The sequence below is a fragment of the Maylandia zebra genome, linkage group LG3 (genome assembly GCF_041146795.1).
Source record: "Maylandia zebra isolate NMK-2024a linkage group LG3, Mzebra_GT3a, whole genome shotgun sequence".
Taxonomy (NCBI): domain Eukaryota; kingdom Metazoa; phylum Chordata; class Actinopteri; order Cichliformes; family Cichlidae; genus Maylandia; species Maylandia zebra.
In genome coordinates this window covers 62,902,151-62,918,042 of record NC_135169.1, presented here as the reverse complement: position 1 = coordinate 62,918,042, position 15,892 = coordinate 62,902,151, and the positions used below count along the sequence as shown (strand labels likewise).

The following is a 15,892-nucleotide window of genomic DNA, read 5'->3' as shown; positions in this document are numbered from 1 at the left end:
CACCGATGACAGCATAAATATGGTGACAATGACCTCGTTAGGTGATGTAGTCGTTCAGCAGGCAGTTTTAAAAAAGCTGCTCTCAGACTCACAGCCAGTGTCTTAACTGGAAACTGAACGTTTCCTGCTGGGATTAAAACCTTCAGGCTTTGTCTGCGTGAATCCTTTCTTCACACATGTTGCTGTTGTCCTGCTTTTCATGGTTCTGAGAATCACAGTTTTTGTAGCTCTCACATGTCCGATGAAGTCTCAGAAATAAAAGCTGGTTTCTGGCTCCGCTGTCCCGTCGTCTTTATACTTTTCATCATGTTCACTTGTGTAGCTTACATTAGTGTGCACCCTTTGTTGGTTCTCAGACGGAGCCTTAAAAGAGTCACTGGACGGCCTTCAGCTGCATAAACAGGCTGCCAGCTGACTGAAGGTAAAAGTAGGTCTGAAACGGCTTCAAATATCTTTCTGACAGGAAGTGAGAGCTTTGTGGTTCGCTGGGTTCCTCTGACGTGCCTCATGATCTGCTCCTTTCTGACACTAGAGGGTGAACAGAGCTGCAGAACAGGAAGTTTACTGGCAGACGAAGCTTCCTGCTTCTCAGAAAGGCACAGGCGGCAGCATGAAAGCAGCTCTCCATTGTTTAAAGTTCTGCTTTCACACAGCACTGATTTCTGGAACACCAACAAACAAGGCAAAGATGCACACGCTTCCTGTCTGCCAGCAGTTTTCTCCAGCACCTCCTCTGAAGCCACGATCTCATCCCTGAGGTCTACCTGATGCAAAAGCCAGGTGACCAGAGGGCCTGAAGCACCTCAACCAAAGCAGCTCGCTCCTCTCAGTGTGCAGCAGCAGGTTTACTCCCAGTTACTCCCAGTGTGCAGAGAGAAAAAGCCCAGACACGTGGAAACAGATTTCAGCTTGTACTGGTTCAGGACCACAGGTGAGGACGGCACAAAGAGCAGCTAGCAAACTCAGCTCCCTCCTCTCCATGCTGTGCGTGTGTTGCTTCCACAGCCACCAGCAGACAGCTGCTGTGGGTTATGAGCTCACCTGGAGAAAGAAGTGGAGCTTCCCCTCTGTGGAATACCACCTACTGGATCTAGAGATCCACCAGTACGCCTGGCAGACTGACACCAGAGGCCAGTGCCTGCTTCAGGTCTCAGCAGTCCTCAGCAGTGAGCCAGCCAGGCTGACCCAGAGGCGTCTGTGAGATTGTTTAGAGCACAGAAACATTCAGGGAGCTGCTGAGACTTGCATGCATGAGACTGGGGCTGTGTGGGTGGGGACGAGCTGATCAGCCCCAGCCAGGTGGGAGAAAAGAAGTGTGGAGAGTTTAGTGACATTACTCAAGTAAAAGCTGTGCTACATTTCCACAGAGTCCTGCAGAGCAGGTCCAGACTGAACACAGCAGAGGAAGCCTTTCTGTCTCCCACACAAACAGCAAAACCACAGTTCACACACAACAGCTGCTTCCTTCTGGGTCCACTCAGCACCCTCCACTGGTCCCCACTCTCCGACATGTTTCAGAGTCCTGCACAGCGACCAGCTCCTCCCACCACCTGTCATCATCCTGGGATACTCTCTCTCTTCTGCTTCTGTTTGGTACTCAGACAGCAAAGCGTTTCCCTGCTGGGTGCTTCCCTCACTGCATGATCGAGGACAGGAAGCTTAAAACGTTGCACGTCATGTAACTGACAGTGGCGATGGATGAAGCTGCAGCTGTGTTCAGACTCGTGATTATCTTACCAGACAAAATAAATCCAGCACAGTCTGATTATTTCACACTGTTTCACCGACCTGCTGCTTTTCAGGGATCACTGTGTCAGTTTCATGTGAAAATAACAGAGAGCGCATCGTCCTGTATGAAAGCTCAATAACCAAACGTGATAGGGTCGTGTTTTCCCTTCAGCCTATCAGCGGTGAATACCACACTGCCCCTCCCCAGTTCAGACCACGAAGCTTATCTCAGCTCACAGCTGTCAGAACTGAATGAGTAGATGAAACAAACAAACCCTCTTTGTTGTGAAAGTACGGACATTTGCAAACGATGTTCCACCTGATATTTGAATAGTCTGACTTCAGCTTCTCATGTTGTTAAAGTTCCTCCCTTAAAACTGGACTTTGCACAGGTTTGAAGCCCACACACTGAGCCCATATGAAATGTTTTGCATACTTGTAGTAATTTGCATCACCAATTGAAGAAGCTCATCAATCTATATGTAAGATATCAAGCCTGAAGAGGTTGCATACATGTAAAAACTGTATGTACCCATACAGCCTTTGCCATGACACTCATCATCAGCTATCAAAACAAGCTGACTGGAGTCCACCGGCTGATAGGACATGTGTTGACAGTGCATGTTGGAGCACTAAGCCATGAAGTCCAAGGACTTCTGAGACAGGACTGTATTTAGGCACAGATCTGGGAAAGGGTATCGAAGCCATCCTCCAGAAATTGAAGCAGTTTGGAACAACCAGAACTCTTAGAAAGGAACTCAAGGTGACCACGAAGCCAATGTTCACCCTGACAAAGCTCCATCACCGCTCCTTGGAGAAAGACAGGAGCCACGCCTCAGTTAAAAGCACAGGAGTCTGATCAGAACCTGGTCTGATGCCAAACGTCATGTCAGGAAGAAATCAGGCAGCGGTCATCACCTGGCATGTAGCATGGTGGCAGCAGCGTTTGCGTGCTGCGGAAACGTTTTTCAGCAACACGAACCGAAAGACGTGTCGGGGTGCCGAGACTTGAGCTGGACTGATCATGAAGTGGATCTGACGTTCAGAGAGCTGCTGTGGGGCTGTTCGCAAACAGGCTCTTGCTGTTCGCTCGTTCCTCTAACTCCCTCACTCGCGCTTTTTCCTTTTGCTTTGGTAAATCCTCGTAAAACAGATAAAACCATTAAAGAAGTCAGATTATAAAACAAATCTCTTTGCCTGCATCTGATGCTGTGACAGTTATTTCTCACTCTTCATTTCGGTCGCAGCAGATGGCCCCGCCCCTCCCTGAGCCTGGTTCTGCCGGAGGTTTCTTCCTGTTAAAAGGGAGTTTTTCCTTCCCACTGTCGCCAAAGTGCTGCTCATAGGGGCTCATATGATTGTTGGGTTTTTCTCTGTATGTATCATTGTAGGGTCTACCTTACAATATAAAGCACCTTGAGGCGACTGTTGTTGTGATTTGGCGCTGTGTAAATAAAGCTGAATTGAATTCATTTACATTAGCCTTTGCCTCCATCACTCTCCCCTTTGCTTTCACCACCTTCTTGACTGTTTAAAGGCTCCCTGATTTAGCAGCAGCTCTGCTTGAGGATGATCTCCACTCTGATGTTCATGTCTTTCCTGCAGCTGTGGATGTTAAAGTCAAATGAGACAAAGTGATGCAGTGGGGTAGAAGTGGAAAAGCCAGCTGTGCGTGCAGGTACGTGCACGTGGCAGAGCGTAGGGTCCTGCAGACCTACAGCACACACAGCATGCAGCAGGCTGAGAGGAGGAAGTGCTAGACTTGCAAATCAGGGCAGGACAGGGAACTTCTTTGAAAACATTTGAATTATTCAAACCTCTGAGATCCCCTGACTTAGCGAGTCTAAACACCTATAGACATGTTTGCAGCTGTGTGGGGCCAGGAACCAGGACTGTGTGCGATGGCTGAAACTGAACACGTCACACTTTCATTTGCTTTCGTCTGTCAGTTAGAAGATTAATAACAAATCCATTCGTTCAAAGGTTAAAAATGCACCTGCTAGCATCTGCATGGACACAGATAAGGGTGCAGTTAATATGTTTGATCTCACTTCTTTAATCCAAACGACGCAAAAGAAAAGCTGGGAAACAACGGAGGAGCTCAGCTGCACACGTTAACGCCACGACACAGGAAGCAGCAGCAGGACTTCCCAGTGTTTGTTACGTCAGCTTCAGAGTTTGCAGTTTCAAAACGACGCTTGAAGTGAAAAACAAACTTTCTGTTCTGCACATGAACCAAACATTATTTTCTGATGTCTGCTTTGTGTTCAGTTGCTGCCCACAGCCCACATGACTGTTCTTCAGCCTGCTGTGTTCAGCTTGTCGTCGCACGCTGTTGTCACTTTGTAGAGGCTGGTCTCTGACCCACACCAGCTTACAGGAAGTGTTTGTGTTGCACTCATTACAACAAAACCAGCAGTGCTGTTTGTGCAGCTGAAGCTAAGGACAGCATTCAAGTGGCATTGATTATGAAAGCAGTAAAGAAAATAAAGACCCACAATGACAGAAGTTCTCTGTGTAATTTATTGAAAACTCAAAGATACACTATTTGATTAGGATTTGTACACTGAGTGCTAGAATTACCCTCCTGAAGTCATTCATAATTAAATGCATGTGTAAATAATCTATTAGAGTTTTCTTCACCCTGAGTACTTCACTAGGTAAGATGAGTAGTCAGTGAGTCTAACATCCTCATACTGAACACAGCTTAACAGATTCCAGACTCAACCGGACACGATCGGTTCCAGCGATGGTTTTTCTCAGCAACACAACGATTCGAATGCTGAATTGAGGTAAACACATTGCTTCAACACAGACGAGTCTCTCAGGCCGTTCATCAGACAGCAATACTTTAACCTGAAATGAAATATCACAGCACCACAGACCCTCAAAGGAGCCACGCGAGGAGCCTGAAGAAAGTGCAGCATGATTTCAACCTCTATGTTCCCTCCGTACATATTCCAGTGTCACGTGTAATAAACAACTCTGATCCATGAGAATTAATTTCTGGTGTGCAAGTATAAGCAGGTATATGTGCAGATTTTAGTACATGATCACAACGTCACCACGTGAGATTAACAAACAGGTCAAAGAGAAAAAAACAAACCCGGCGGGGTGGAGGACCGGACCACACCGATGTCTCGCTTCTTTTTGTGGAAGACATGAAACTAAATGATCAGAAGAATATTTCTGTTTAACTAAAATCATCATCATCATTATTACACACTTACGTTTGTGTTCAGCAGTACAGATTTGGGGACATTAGTCACTGTATGGTAAAATCTGGTTCTTATGCAGCTTTTCTAATCTGCTCAAGCACTTTATACAGCAGGTCTCTTTCACCCGTAGATTCATACGAGCATCTTTTCTACATCTTTCACACTCAAACACATCTGCAGCGACTGGTGCTTCCAGTGTCTCTCCCAGTATACTTTGACATCCAGCAATGAAGCCACCAAGCTGACCTGCTCCACCTCCATGTTCGAGTTCTCAGCATATGAGAGGTTATATGTCCACTTCATCCACTACTAATGCTTCTCTGGACAACCCACATCTAAATAACATGATGTACATGGATGGTGTCTAAACCAAACCCTACAGGGTCCAAGTCTCACGGCTGAGGAGGTGTGATCAAGCAACGCCACAAAGCTTAACTTTGCTCAATCAAGACTTGGTGGTAAAGTTAACATTTAACTCGACCGTACAGCCTCAGGCTGTTCATGTTGGACTCACTGAACGTCGCTGGTTTCAGCCTGTATTTAAAAAATGGACACACTGAGCGTATGGCTGACGATAACACACGTGGTCATATCAGCTCGTAGGAACTGAAATTGTGATGTTAGCTCAACACTTTTCAAACTATGGCTTTGACTCTGAAGGCTGCTCAGCACATGAAGGGTCTCGGACACAGAGCCCACTGCTGCAGTCACTGTGCTCACGCTAACAAAGCAAACCTTTAAAGTGGAACAGTGCTCTGCAGACTTTGCTCTCATCATAAAGATATAAAGTCTGCAGTGAGCAGCAGAGCCTAAGGGGAAAACCACACAAACAGCAGAAACAGTCACACAAACACATTTCACCTGTCAAAAACTGCGGTGTCAGAAGGACACGGTTATTTGCTTTGAAGTGTTGTGTCCTTACAGAAAGTTAAGCATGGCTTCTTAATGACGGGGCGAGTATGTGCAGCCCCTGAAAGTGCTTCACTGTAAGACTGAGAAGAGCTCTCAGCTATTTCTGTCGTCGTGTGCAACGCACACTTCCTGCTGCAAGGGTCACTTGCAAAACAGACAGGAAATGAGATTCGTGTGCGAATGTTTGTGCAAGTAAGAGGAAGAAAAGGTATGTTATCAAAGGAATCATTGGACATGAAACAATGGGCTCGGCACAGGCCGCAGCAACACACCGTTTTAGCTCGAAATAACAAACGGAGGAGGAAGAACAAAAAGGACCTAACAGCAGACAGCTCATCAGCAAATGTTCTTAATGGTCCCACTAACGTCTAACATGTTAACCAGTCGTAAAGTGGAACATTAGTTCTCCTGGGCAGCAACCATAATTGCAGAGCCCTGAGAGGTAGTTGTTGTCCCAGCGCTCAGACGTCCTGTTAGGAGGTGCTGGAGCAGCTCTGGGGAAAGAACTGGCAAAGATATGCACTCAACCACACGTGTGAGCTCTACATATAATCCTTATAATCCAAAGGGGGCGGGAACATACGGCGGGTCTAATGATGGCGGTGACTTCTCCGTGATCAGTGACATTTCAGGTGCTTCTTGGGGTGCTCCTTTTCCAGCTGTTCTCTCTGGGATCCATAGATACAGTTGGCCCGCCAGGAGAACCATACGATGATGGAGACAATGGTGGTCTGGAGGAGGAGCATCACTCCGTAGGTGGACGCAACGGTGGGTCCAGGGAGGTGGGAGAGGGAGGTGGGGGGCAGCAGCAACGCTGGGCTCAGCAAGATGGCCTTAATCTCAGCCTTGATCATGTGAAGTTCATCCAGGATGGACAAAAACGTGCAACAGTGGAACCACTGGTGGCTGTGCCCCCAGATGTCAAAGCGTCCTGGCGCAAGGCGTTCGGGGAACTTGCTAATGTTGAAGATGGCTGACACCAGCAACCAGAGGCAGTGGCGATAGAAGAAGCGGGCCATGGGGGTGGAAGCGGTGAAGGAGGAGGAGGAGGTGGAGTAAGGCGATCGGGTGAGGAGGCGGTAGAAGATTGGTGTGGAGGAGATGAGAAACGGAAGGAGAAAAACCAGCGTCCGGATGATATAGCGATGCTGCCTCCACCTCTGCCGAGTATTGCAGCAGGATAAAACACAGATGATTGCTACAACACATGCACACGGGATGTAGTAGGTCTCAAAGAACACGTTGCACTCTGGGATTGCATAGGCTGAGGGTGCAGCCTCACGGTTCAACTCCACCCGGGAGCTGCTCCCTGTCTCTGCTATTCCTGCCTGAGGGTGGATGTAGTAGTAGTATGCCAACGATGAGCCGACCGTGTACGCACTGATGGTGCCGTAATCCACGAAGAAGCAAACCTCTCGTACCACAAGAGACATTGAGTTAAGCAGGTGAGCCATGCTGCTGGCCATCAGTAAACAGGACACCCCAATAAAGTAATTCCACAGCGGATAGAAGAAAGGCTCACCGCTATCAGGCGCACCTTCCCAACCAAAAACCTCCACAAAGTAGTAGAAAAAGATGAAAACAGGAAGAAAGTGCGTCCAGAAATTGCCCGTTTCATTGGTAGGCCTGAACGCTGACAGTAAGCAGTCCCACAGGCTGTAGTTTGGGAAGCGGTAGCCCGTCAGGATAAAGTTTTCTATGACTCGAGGCGGCACGTCCGTATGCCTCAGGAGAGGCAATGGCTGACCGCAGTTCAGAAGCATAGTTAGAGTTTATTTATGCTGCCGATGGACAAAAACCTCCGCTGGGATCTCTGTTTGCATAAGTTCTTCACTTTTATTGCTTGGCTGTTGACTTTATTGCTGATCACATCGTGGTTTGCGATTCAATCCGTTGCTTCTGGGTGGATAAGGCATCTACAGACGGGCCCAGCTCTAAAAGACCATTCAGCACCCTCTGTGCACCTCCAGGCCTCGTGAGCTGCACACTAATCCAGTGAGCAGCTACTACAAAGCCCAGGAGTGAACCAAGAGCAAAGAAGAGTTATGCAATATCCAAAAAGCTTAGGCCACTGGTTAATTTTTCATTTTGGTTTCCAAGGTCAGCAGAAACATCCAGCATGCAAAGTCCATCTGCCTGTTGGTCGTTCCTTCTTTTGCATAGTGGATCACACACACACACACACACACACACACACACACACACACACACACACACACACACACACACACACACACACACACACCTGTCTTGTGATGCTTAGTTCTGCAGCAGCGAATAAAATGGAGCTCAGTTATTACTGTGTTACAAGGTGGAACAGCGCGTCAGTGAAGGAGTCCGTACAGCTGGTGTCCTGGAGACTCCGTGGCATGTAGGCCGTGTTGTTCATCAGCACTGTCCTGTTTGCTGCAGCGAGTCTCCACGGCCCGGCTTCTATTCATTCAGCTGCCGGTGTGTTGCAGTGCGCTGCGGGCACGAAGAAATCCTTCAGGACTGACACGAGCCGGCGTTCAGTCCTTCGACGCAAGGTCACGTTTAAAAATAGCATTTTAGAGCCGAGAGCGCGCCTTCATATGTTCCACGCGTAAAGGGTCGATGAGGCAGGAGAGCGCGATGCCCGAGGAGGGCGACGGCAGCCGGCGTTTCTGCGAAACACCGAGCGGAACGGCGCTTTGACAGGCACCTGCGTCAAGTTACGCGCAGTCACAGCGAGTTTCCGGTCAGCGCTTTCAAACGGGAACACCGAGGCTGTGACGTAACACTTCTAAGAGGTCATTGTGTCCACCATTTGAACCGCCGCCGCACTGCCAAAGCGCAGTCTCTAACTACAACACAAGGCAGCACCAAATACAGGACGTGTGAGGTGAAACTGTTATTTGAGCCGAGGTTCATTATTATTCATTATAAGGAACAACTGAGCAGCTGCACTGGGTGCAGAGGGCAGCAGAGCAGACCTGGCAGCACTATCAGTGTGGCAGGACGTGCGTCTCTGAATTCATCATTTACGTTTAACTACGACCACAAACTGCTCTGGAAAGATGCGCCCGCGTCCTTGTTACTGCTGAATCTGATCCTGAGGCAGGCTTCGTGTTTGACACCTGATCGGGAGTGTTGTGATGTAGCAGTGCGGTGTGTTGAACAGGGGTCCGAGCAGGCAGACAAACGCAGAGAGATCACTCTAATGCGGCCTGTTATTGGTCTTTATAATGGGAAGCAACATGACGTCACTGCTGTTGTGATTTGGCGTTACAAACAAAATTAAATAAAACGGAATCGAAGTGAAATCTTCCAAGAGCCTTATTTTGAAGGGGATTCACTCAGTTTCCGGTACAGTTACGACTCGTGCAGCTGATACAGAAATCTTGAGTGTGCGTGTGTCCGTGTCGTGTGGTTGAGGTTTGCTGTAGTCACACTGGGGACAGATGAGGACTGCACTGTTAGGGGCACCATGCTACACCACTGCATGTCTGACAAGACAGGGAAAAACAAAGGGAATAATCTTCAGTGCAGAGGACGAAGTCTGCTTCCTGTCCACTACCAACATAACAACTCAGTTTTTCAATATCCTAACCAGCTAGTTAGTTCTCTGACCAGCTAGTTAGACAGCTATTAATCACAAAGGCAGCCAGCAACATCCTGTGTGAGAAAAACTTCATTCCTGCAACCAGTTTGATGAATTCCTGTACACTGAATTATTTATTTAAATAATCTTTATTCATCTCGTGTCCTCCTTATTTAGACAAGTGCAAAGATAAATGCAGAGGTAGAGACTAACAAAAGTTACACAAAATACAAACAAAAACATGTACTTGAGAACAGAAAGCTAGTGTAGAGAAGTCGTTCTCAGAGTGAAGTATTGTGTTCCACAAGAACAGGAAACTTTTACCATTTAAAGATATTTGGTTCATATTTCACATTTGGTGACTATCTGACCTCAAACCTCAACACAGTCATCTGAATACAGGACAAGTGGTCTTAATGTCAAAACGTCCTCCTGTTGTAATGAGTGAAGGGTTCAAATATGACCTTTACAGTTTGTTCAACAATCATGTCGTGTAGACGAAGCCCAAACGTGACACTGATAGCAAGAAGAACATCGTGGAAATAAAGGATATAAAGATGACACAGTCAGCAACCAGCCCAGTTCCCCTTTTTACGAGTATTTATGTCTATATTTTTAAACACATCAGCATTAGATCCAGACAAAAGAAATCTAGAACATGTTGTACAAGACGGAAAGTTTATATGAAAAGATAGAGTCAGCAAAGGTGAATGTCAGGTTTGATGCATGTGTTGTAGGTAGAAAGCTAGAGTGCTTCTGTTTGCTAGGTAACCACACACATGACTGCGTGCACGACCTCGATAAGGGCAACAAGCAGCCTTGAGACGAACAGATTCTACCGACAACAATCTGGGAGAGCTGCACTCCCATCATGTAACCACACATTGTATAACCATGCTCGCACAATCACACTTTGTAAGCAGTTATAGGAATTTCTCATAGGTAATACAGCATCAAGCTTTATGAATGTTCATGTGTGTAACCAATAAAAACAGCCTGCAGGGGGAAAGCAAGCTGAAGTGGTTTGGAGATCAACTGCTTCCCCTCACGAGTGAAAACCTGAGCTCTGTGTGACCTCGTTCCTGAGTGAGCTTCTGTTCATCAGTATCAGGGGAAACTCTGACAGCAACATAAATCGATCATACAGGAATAATTGGATTCTGAATGCCTTCAAAATGACTAAAAGCCACAACTTATACAACATTGCGCACAGAGCACAGATATCTGCACCTGTTCCAAACGCTGCTCAGAACTATAGCATGCTCAGTGGGGCTGCACATCTGCCCAGAGGTTCTGTCAGCGCATATGTGAAGACGTATCCACAGGGCTTAGTCGCAGTGTCCCAACTTTAGCCGAGCCTGTGCAGCTGACGTAAGTGAACTAGATATGGAAGCTAACACATCACATACACTCCTGACTTGCTATCATATGTGGTCTGTGGGCATCATTAATGCTAGCGTGCGCTGTCAGGTTACCTGCACTGTCTGTTTCACACAGACGTGAGACGTTCTAACAACACTTTGATCTTTGAAACGTGGTAACAAATAACATGTCTGTAACTGCTAGCATGTTGTGACACAAATGTGAGAGCTCACGGCTCCTTCAGTATAAGCATGCAGGACCACATGCTGGGAGACTGAGAGAACGTCTCATACTGAGAGCTGCAGAAACACACTGAGGGTGTCAGCTGAAGCACAGGAAGGAACCGAGAGAGCAAAACACAGAACAGAGAAACGAGAAGTCATGTGAAACAAAGGTCTCACTGCAAAGCATCGAACATGAAGAGTCGGGTTTCTGACCAAACAGAGCTCGCAGTAGGAGGCCGGCGTGTGTGAGTGCAGGGTGAGCCAATCAGATGGTTCGATTTTCTAAAGAAACACAGGCTGTGCTTCACACAGCGAAGAAAAGTTCAAGGTTTGTTGATTCAATTAACGTTTGATGTCGTTCTTTTCTCTGGGAAACTACCAGATGTGTGAGTTTGACAGTGGTGCCTCCTGCTGAAAATACCGACTGTAACACATGCAGACACAACTTCACTCCCTCTTCCTGTAGCTGATGCAAAGAGACTGAGATCAGTATGCAGAACAACATTAATCTGAGAGTGTTCTGATATCTCCACAATCACAAACATCATGATTGGAGTCATTCGGAGTCCTGCCTGTTGCAGCTCTGACGCTGGTGACCGAGCAGACAAACAGTCGATTTAGTGTTGTTAAAAAAATGCACGTCATTAAAATTATGATGCGTTTTATTGCACACAGTGATTTTGATGCACTGCTCAAAAACAAAAGGAACACGTTTCTGTCAGCAGATGCAGGAACATGTGAGAGCACCTGTGTGAAAGCTGATGATGGAAACATTACAGGTGATAAGAGGAAGAATCCTCTGGCTGCTTTATTATTCATTCAGTAAAACAGGTGCTCTGCATTAAGAGCTACTCGCTGCACTTCCTGTTAATTATTGATTGTTTTTCAGATGAAGCCCAGCAGACATACATGCCCATACATGACCACAAACCACAGCTTTAGATGAATGTTAATACAAGCAGACAAAGAACGCACAATTATAACATTAACACGGGCGACACAGGCTTTATTTCATGATGCTGCTGGGCTTTTTCTGAATGCGAGTGTGCTTCTTGGATGAGTCCTTTCTCTGTTTTCTGCTGCTGTGACCGCTCTGCTGTAGCCGGTAGGTTTTCCGAGCCTGGGCTCTCTCCTTCTCCAGGACCTCCGTGTCATCCAGGATCTCCAGACCTGGAAGCTGACTGATCACATAGAGTCTGAAGAGGCAAAGCAAGAACAGGGCCAGATGGGTGAATGCACCACGGATAGACTCGTAGAGAAAAAGCACACCGACTGTGTTGATTCATAACCTTTTAAATCATCACAGCTTACAAGTTTAAAGTTTCTTAAATGGGAGATGTTCCACTGGATGGAGGTCAGGTGGCCGGTCAGATCACTTCCTTCAATCTCCAGGAACTACCTGCATACTTTTGACACGTGATGACAGGTGCTGCTGTGCACCAGGAAGTATCCAGGGCCCACTGCACCAGTCTGACAATGACTCCAAGAAACTCATGCCAACACCTACCAGGCAGTTAGACATCTGTGTGTGGATGATCATAGATATGCCTCCACACAAGTGGGTGGTGTTCCCATAAAAACCATTTGAACAGCACTGGTATTATAATACACATGCTGAGCACTGTTACAGGCACAATGTCTTTGTAATGTCCACAAAACATTTACATGTTCGGACTGTTTTGGTTTGAGTCATTCCAAAGATGGGCTTACGTATAAACACAAAGACAGTGGTTTGCAAATCTCATAAACACATCAGAAAACAGTTCAAACTACATTTTACTGTTTTTCTCTGTTTGGTTTTCAACAGTTGGAACAGGGCAGCAGGTGGCTGAGAAGTGATAGTAAGAAGAAACAGCTGGACAAGCAGTGTGCAGCTGTTGTGGTTCACTGACAACAGTAGCACAACATGATGGAAGAGGTAAAATCTACAGCACACAGTATGAAAAGATTTCAAGGACATGGAAAAATCTGTGCACGAGGGCCAACAGCCAACACTGATGCACGACTGTGAGACACAGGAACAGCCGACAGATGCAGACTGAAGATCGTGGTGCAAAGAAGGCTCTGCTGTTTATGTGAACATGCAGAGTTATTGCTGTGTTCTTCAGGCATCATTAACACGGAGCAGGAAGCTGTTCTGTGGTCAGCCATCAGACAGCGTTCGTCTGGTTTCCTTGGATACCACGTGTTTACTGTTTATCTTAAAACTGTATGTTTTCTGTTGTACTGTGAAAACATGTGTTTCTATTTTTATTGACAGTTTTTAAAGGCTGACGTGTTTCATGCACTTCCGTCTGTCTGCACATGTTGGCCCGTAGAGGAATATTTCAAACCATAGCTGTTTCTAAAAGCTGAAGTTAGCGAGGTGCCCACAGCAGCTGATCCTCTGCAGGTGTCACGGCACACACACAGGCACACACAGCATGCTAATGATTTCACAGGCTTGTGTTACGGCTAAACTGACCTCCTGTAGTTCTGTGCTCGTCTGTTCAAAGTGTCCGTGCAGCCGACCGTGGCCATGAAAACAAAATGTTTATTCTAACACAGGACATCTTGGCCTTGTGTTCTTGCACTGATGACTCAGATGGGGGCGCTGTATACAACAGACAGCGTGACTAGATTTTGCATGTAGTGTTTCTATAAACATCATGTGGTAACGGTGGTAACAGAGGGACACAGGTCATTATGCTGTGTGGAGCACATGTTTGTATGTATCTTTCTTTAGAGAGTGTGCGTGTTAGTCCCCATAGGGAAATAGTTCCTCTGCATTTAACCCATTCACCCAGTGGGCAGCCATTGGGCGCCCGGGGAGCAGTGTGTAGGGACGGTACCTTGCTCAGGGGTACCTCAGGGTAGCCATTCAGTGGAGTCGAACCCCCGACCTTCCGATCATGGGGCCACCACTCTACCTACTGAGCTATCCCTGCTCATACTGATAATATGACGTTTGCACACTGTGTGTAAATTCAGGAGAAAGCTCTCGCTGTGAAAGCAACCTGCACGCTCACCTGTAGTCTGTGTACTGGGTCAGACTGCCTCCATTGAAGTAGCTGGGTGCTGCCTCGTTGTTCATCATGCTAAGGATCCTGCGGTTAGAAGGAACAGAAACACATGAGGCAGCAGTAACAGCAAACACAGACGCTTCATCAGAGAGAAAAAGCTCACTTGATGTTGGGGAACTTTCTCCAGATCTCCTCCACAAACACAGGCAGGTTGTTGATCTTGTTCTTGTTGATGCACACTGTGGTGACGCTTGGCATGTAGGGGAACTTGACATGAGACGTGTAGTTGTTGCAGTCCAGGATCAGAGTGCTGAGCTTCTCCAGGCGGCCCAGCAGAGCCGGGTTCCAATAAGGACTGAGTGAAGGACACTAGGCTTGTACGTCAGTGAAGAAAGCTCTGACACCCCCACAGCATCCCACCGATCCACAGGACCCTCATGTCCAGGAGTGGGTAAATAATAACTGACATCCTTCTGTTTGCTGCCCACAGTCAAACTGAGATTACATGAAAAACTTCATTAATACGAATGAACTGTTGTCGGGCGGATTGCTACACAGACTCTTTATCAGCGTCCAATGTTTCCTCTTACACTGAAACTCGGATCAACACTCGATGGCTTTTTATTGACTATGTGCATCACTTACAAAACCAAAGCAGGATCATCATCTATTTGAAGATGTTTGCTAAAGAACAGAAGCCGTCAGGTTAAAGTTAGAGTTGGAAACAGTTAGCGTTATTGTCAATACAGATATTATTCAGCACATTTTCTTTTTAGTTATTTTTAAGCAAACACAGCTTAGCAAAGGGTCGGCACGCTGCTGTGCTCTTTACAAAAGGATACTCATCCAGCAGGTTGTAGCTCAGGTCCAGCACCTGCAGGCTGTCTGTCTGTGTCAGGATGGTTTCATAAGGGATCTCTGTGAGGCTCTGGTACGCAAAGGAAAGCCACTGGAAATGTGCTGCATGGCTTTGTTGGCCTGATGCATGATGATCCATGACCCAGCAGTGAAGTGTCTTCTGTTCCTCCAGCTGGCAGTGATCAAGATTAGAAGTCAGATGATCAAACAGCAAAGCAACAGCTGGTTAGCAGTGACGCAGAGCAGTCTGGATGCTTCTGGAAGAAATGTTGTTTTTCCCTCGAACATTATCGACTCTCAGGACAGTCGGGAAATTACACACTCACACAAAGCTAACGTACAGACAGCGTGTCAGTGTGTGAAGAGCATATTCACACATGTGTGTGCTGTTACAGAAGGCAGGATTCAAGGAAAACATGCTTGTGCTTCAATCAGCAACGCAGCATGAAGACAGAACGTGTGAAGAGTCGACACATTTTACAGCTGGAGACACAAATCAAGTCAAACTGAAGCAGATTAAACAGATGGTAGGCTACCAACAGCACGTTTTACTGTTTGAAAGGAAACAACAGGAAAAAACCTAGTAAACAATATGGGAACAAAATGTACAGCAACGATGTCAGCAACAGGACCCGAAACATCAAACTGCTGCAGACTATTTCAACGCTACCATGGATTTAATGTGGAGCTCATGAAACAATGATTTCAGTTGGTCTGTTGCAACACTGTTCAGCATGTGATGAACCAGAAATCACTAAAAAAAAGCCAAAATGTGTCTAAATGCCTTGATTGGTGTAGATGGAGCAGCCTGTTAGTGTGAAAGCAGCATGCACAGATATTCAGTTTGATCAGGACTCACCGAGCTGAAGAGGATCAGATGTAGCCTGCATACCAGCCTCTGAGAACTGCTTACAGCTCGTATAAAAGGCCTCCTTTCATGCCCGGCCTGCTGATCACATGATGCGGATAATCACAATAACAGCAGCGCTGGCTTGGGTCGGAGCAGCAGAGATAATGTTGAAAAGA

At 46.7% G+C, this 15,892-nt stretch overlaps 2 protein-coding genes across 2 annotated transcripts; both read right to left on the bottom strand.

Annotated features, from left to right (window-relative positions):
• Window positions 1-4,233: 4,233 nt before the first annotated feature.
• Window positions 4,234-8,584, bottom strand: paqr9 (progestin and adipoQ receptor family member 9). Its single transcript, XM_004575938.5, has one exon. The coding sequence runs from the start codon at window positions 7,619-7,621 to the stop codon at window positions 6,476-6,478; it is 1,146 nt and encodes a 381-aa protein (XP_004575995.2). The 5' UTR covers window positions 7,622-8,584; the 3' UTR covers window positions 4,234-6,475.
• A 3,066-nt stretch (window positions 8,585-11,650) lies between these two features.
• Window positions 11,651-15,827, bottom strand: LOC101469186 (leucine-rich melanocyte differentiation-associated protein). The gene is made up of 5 exons (XM_076882063.1): window positions 15,726-15,827; window positions 14,851-15,038; window positions 14,172-14,354; window positions 14,015-14,092; window positions 11,651-12,202 (listed from the first exon to the last, which is right to left on the bottom strand). Exons 2-5 carry the CDS (start codon window positions 15,003-15,005, stop codon window positions 12,013-12,015), a joined length of 606 nt encoding a protein of 201 aa, XP_076738178.1. The 5' UTR covers window positions 15,006-15,038; window positions 15,726-15,827; the 3' UTR covers window positions 11,651-12,012.
• Window positions 15,828-15,892: the final 65 nt, after the last annotated feature.

What these genes read in the sequence shown, in the direction of transcription:
- paqr9 (XM_004575938.5), bottom strand. Translation starts at nt 7,621, where the DNA reads ATGCTTCTGAACTGCGGTCAGCCATTGCCTCTCCTGAGGCATACGGAC.
- LOC101469186 (XM_076882063.1), bottom strand. Translation starts at nt 15,005, where the DNA reads ATGGATCATCATGCATCAGGCCAACAAAGCCATGCAGCACATTTCCAG. An exon ending in AGCTACAACCTGCTGGATGA is followed by an intron (nt 14,355 to 14,850) that starts GTATCCTTTTGT and finishes CAGTCCTTATTG; the next exon opens with GAACCCGGCTCTGCTGGGCC. An exon ending in AGAAAGTTCCCCAACATCAA is followed by an intron (nt 14,093 to 14,171) that starts GTGAGCTTTTTC and finishes TTCTAACCGCAG; the next exon opens with GATCCTTAGCATGATGAACA.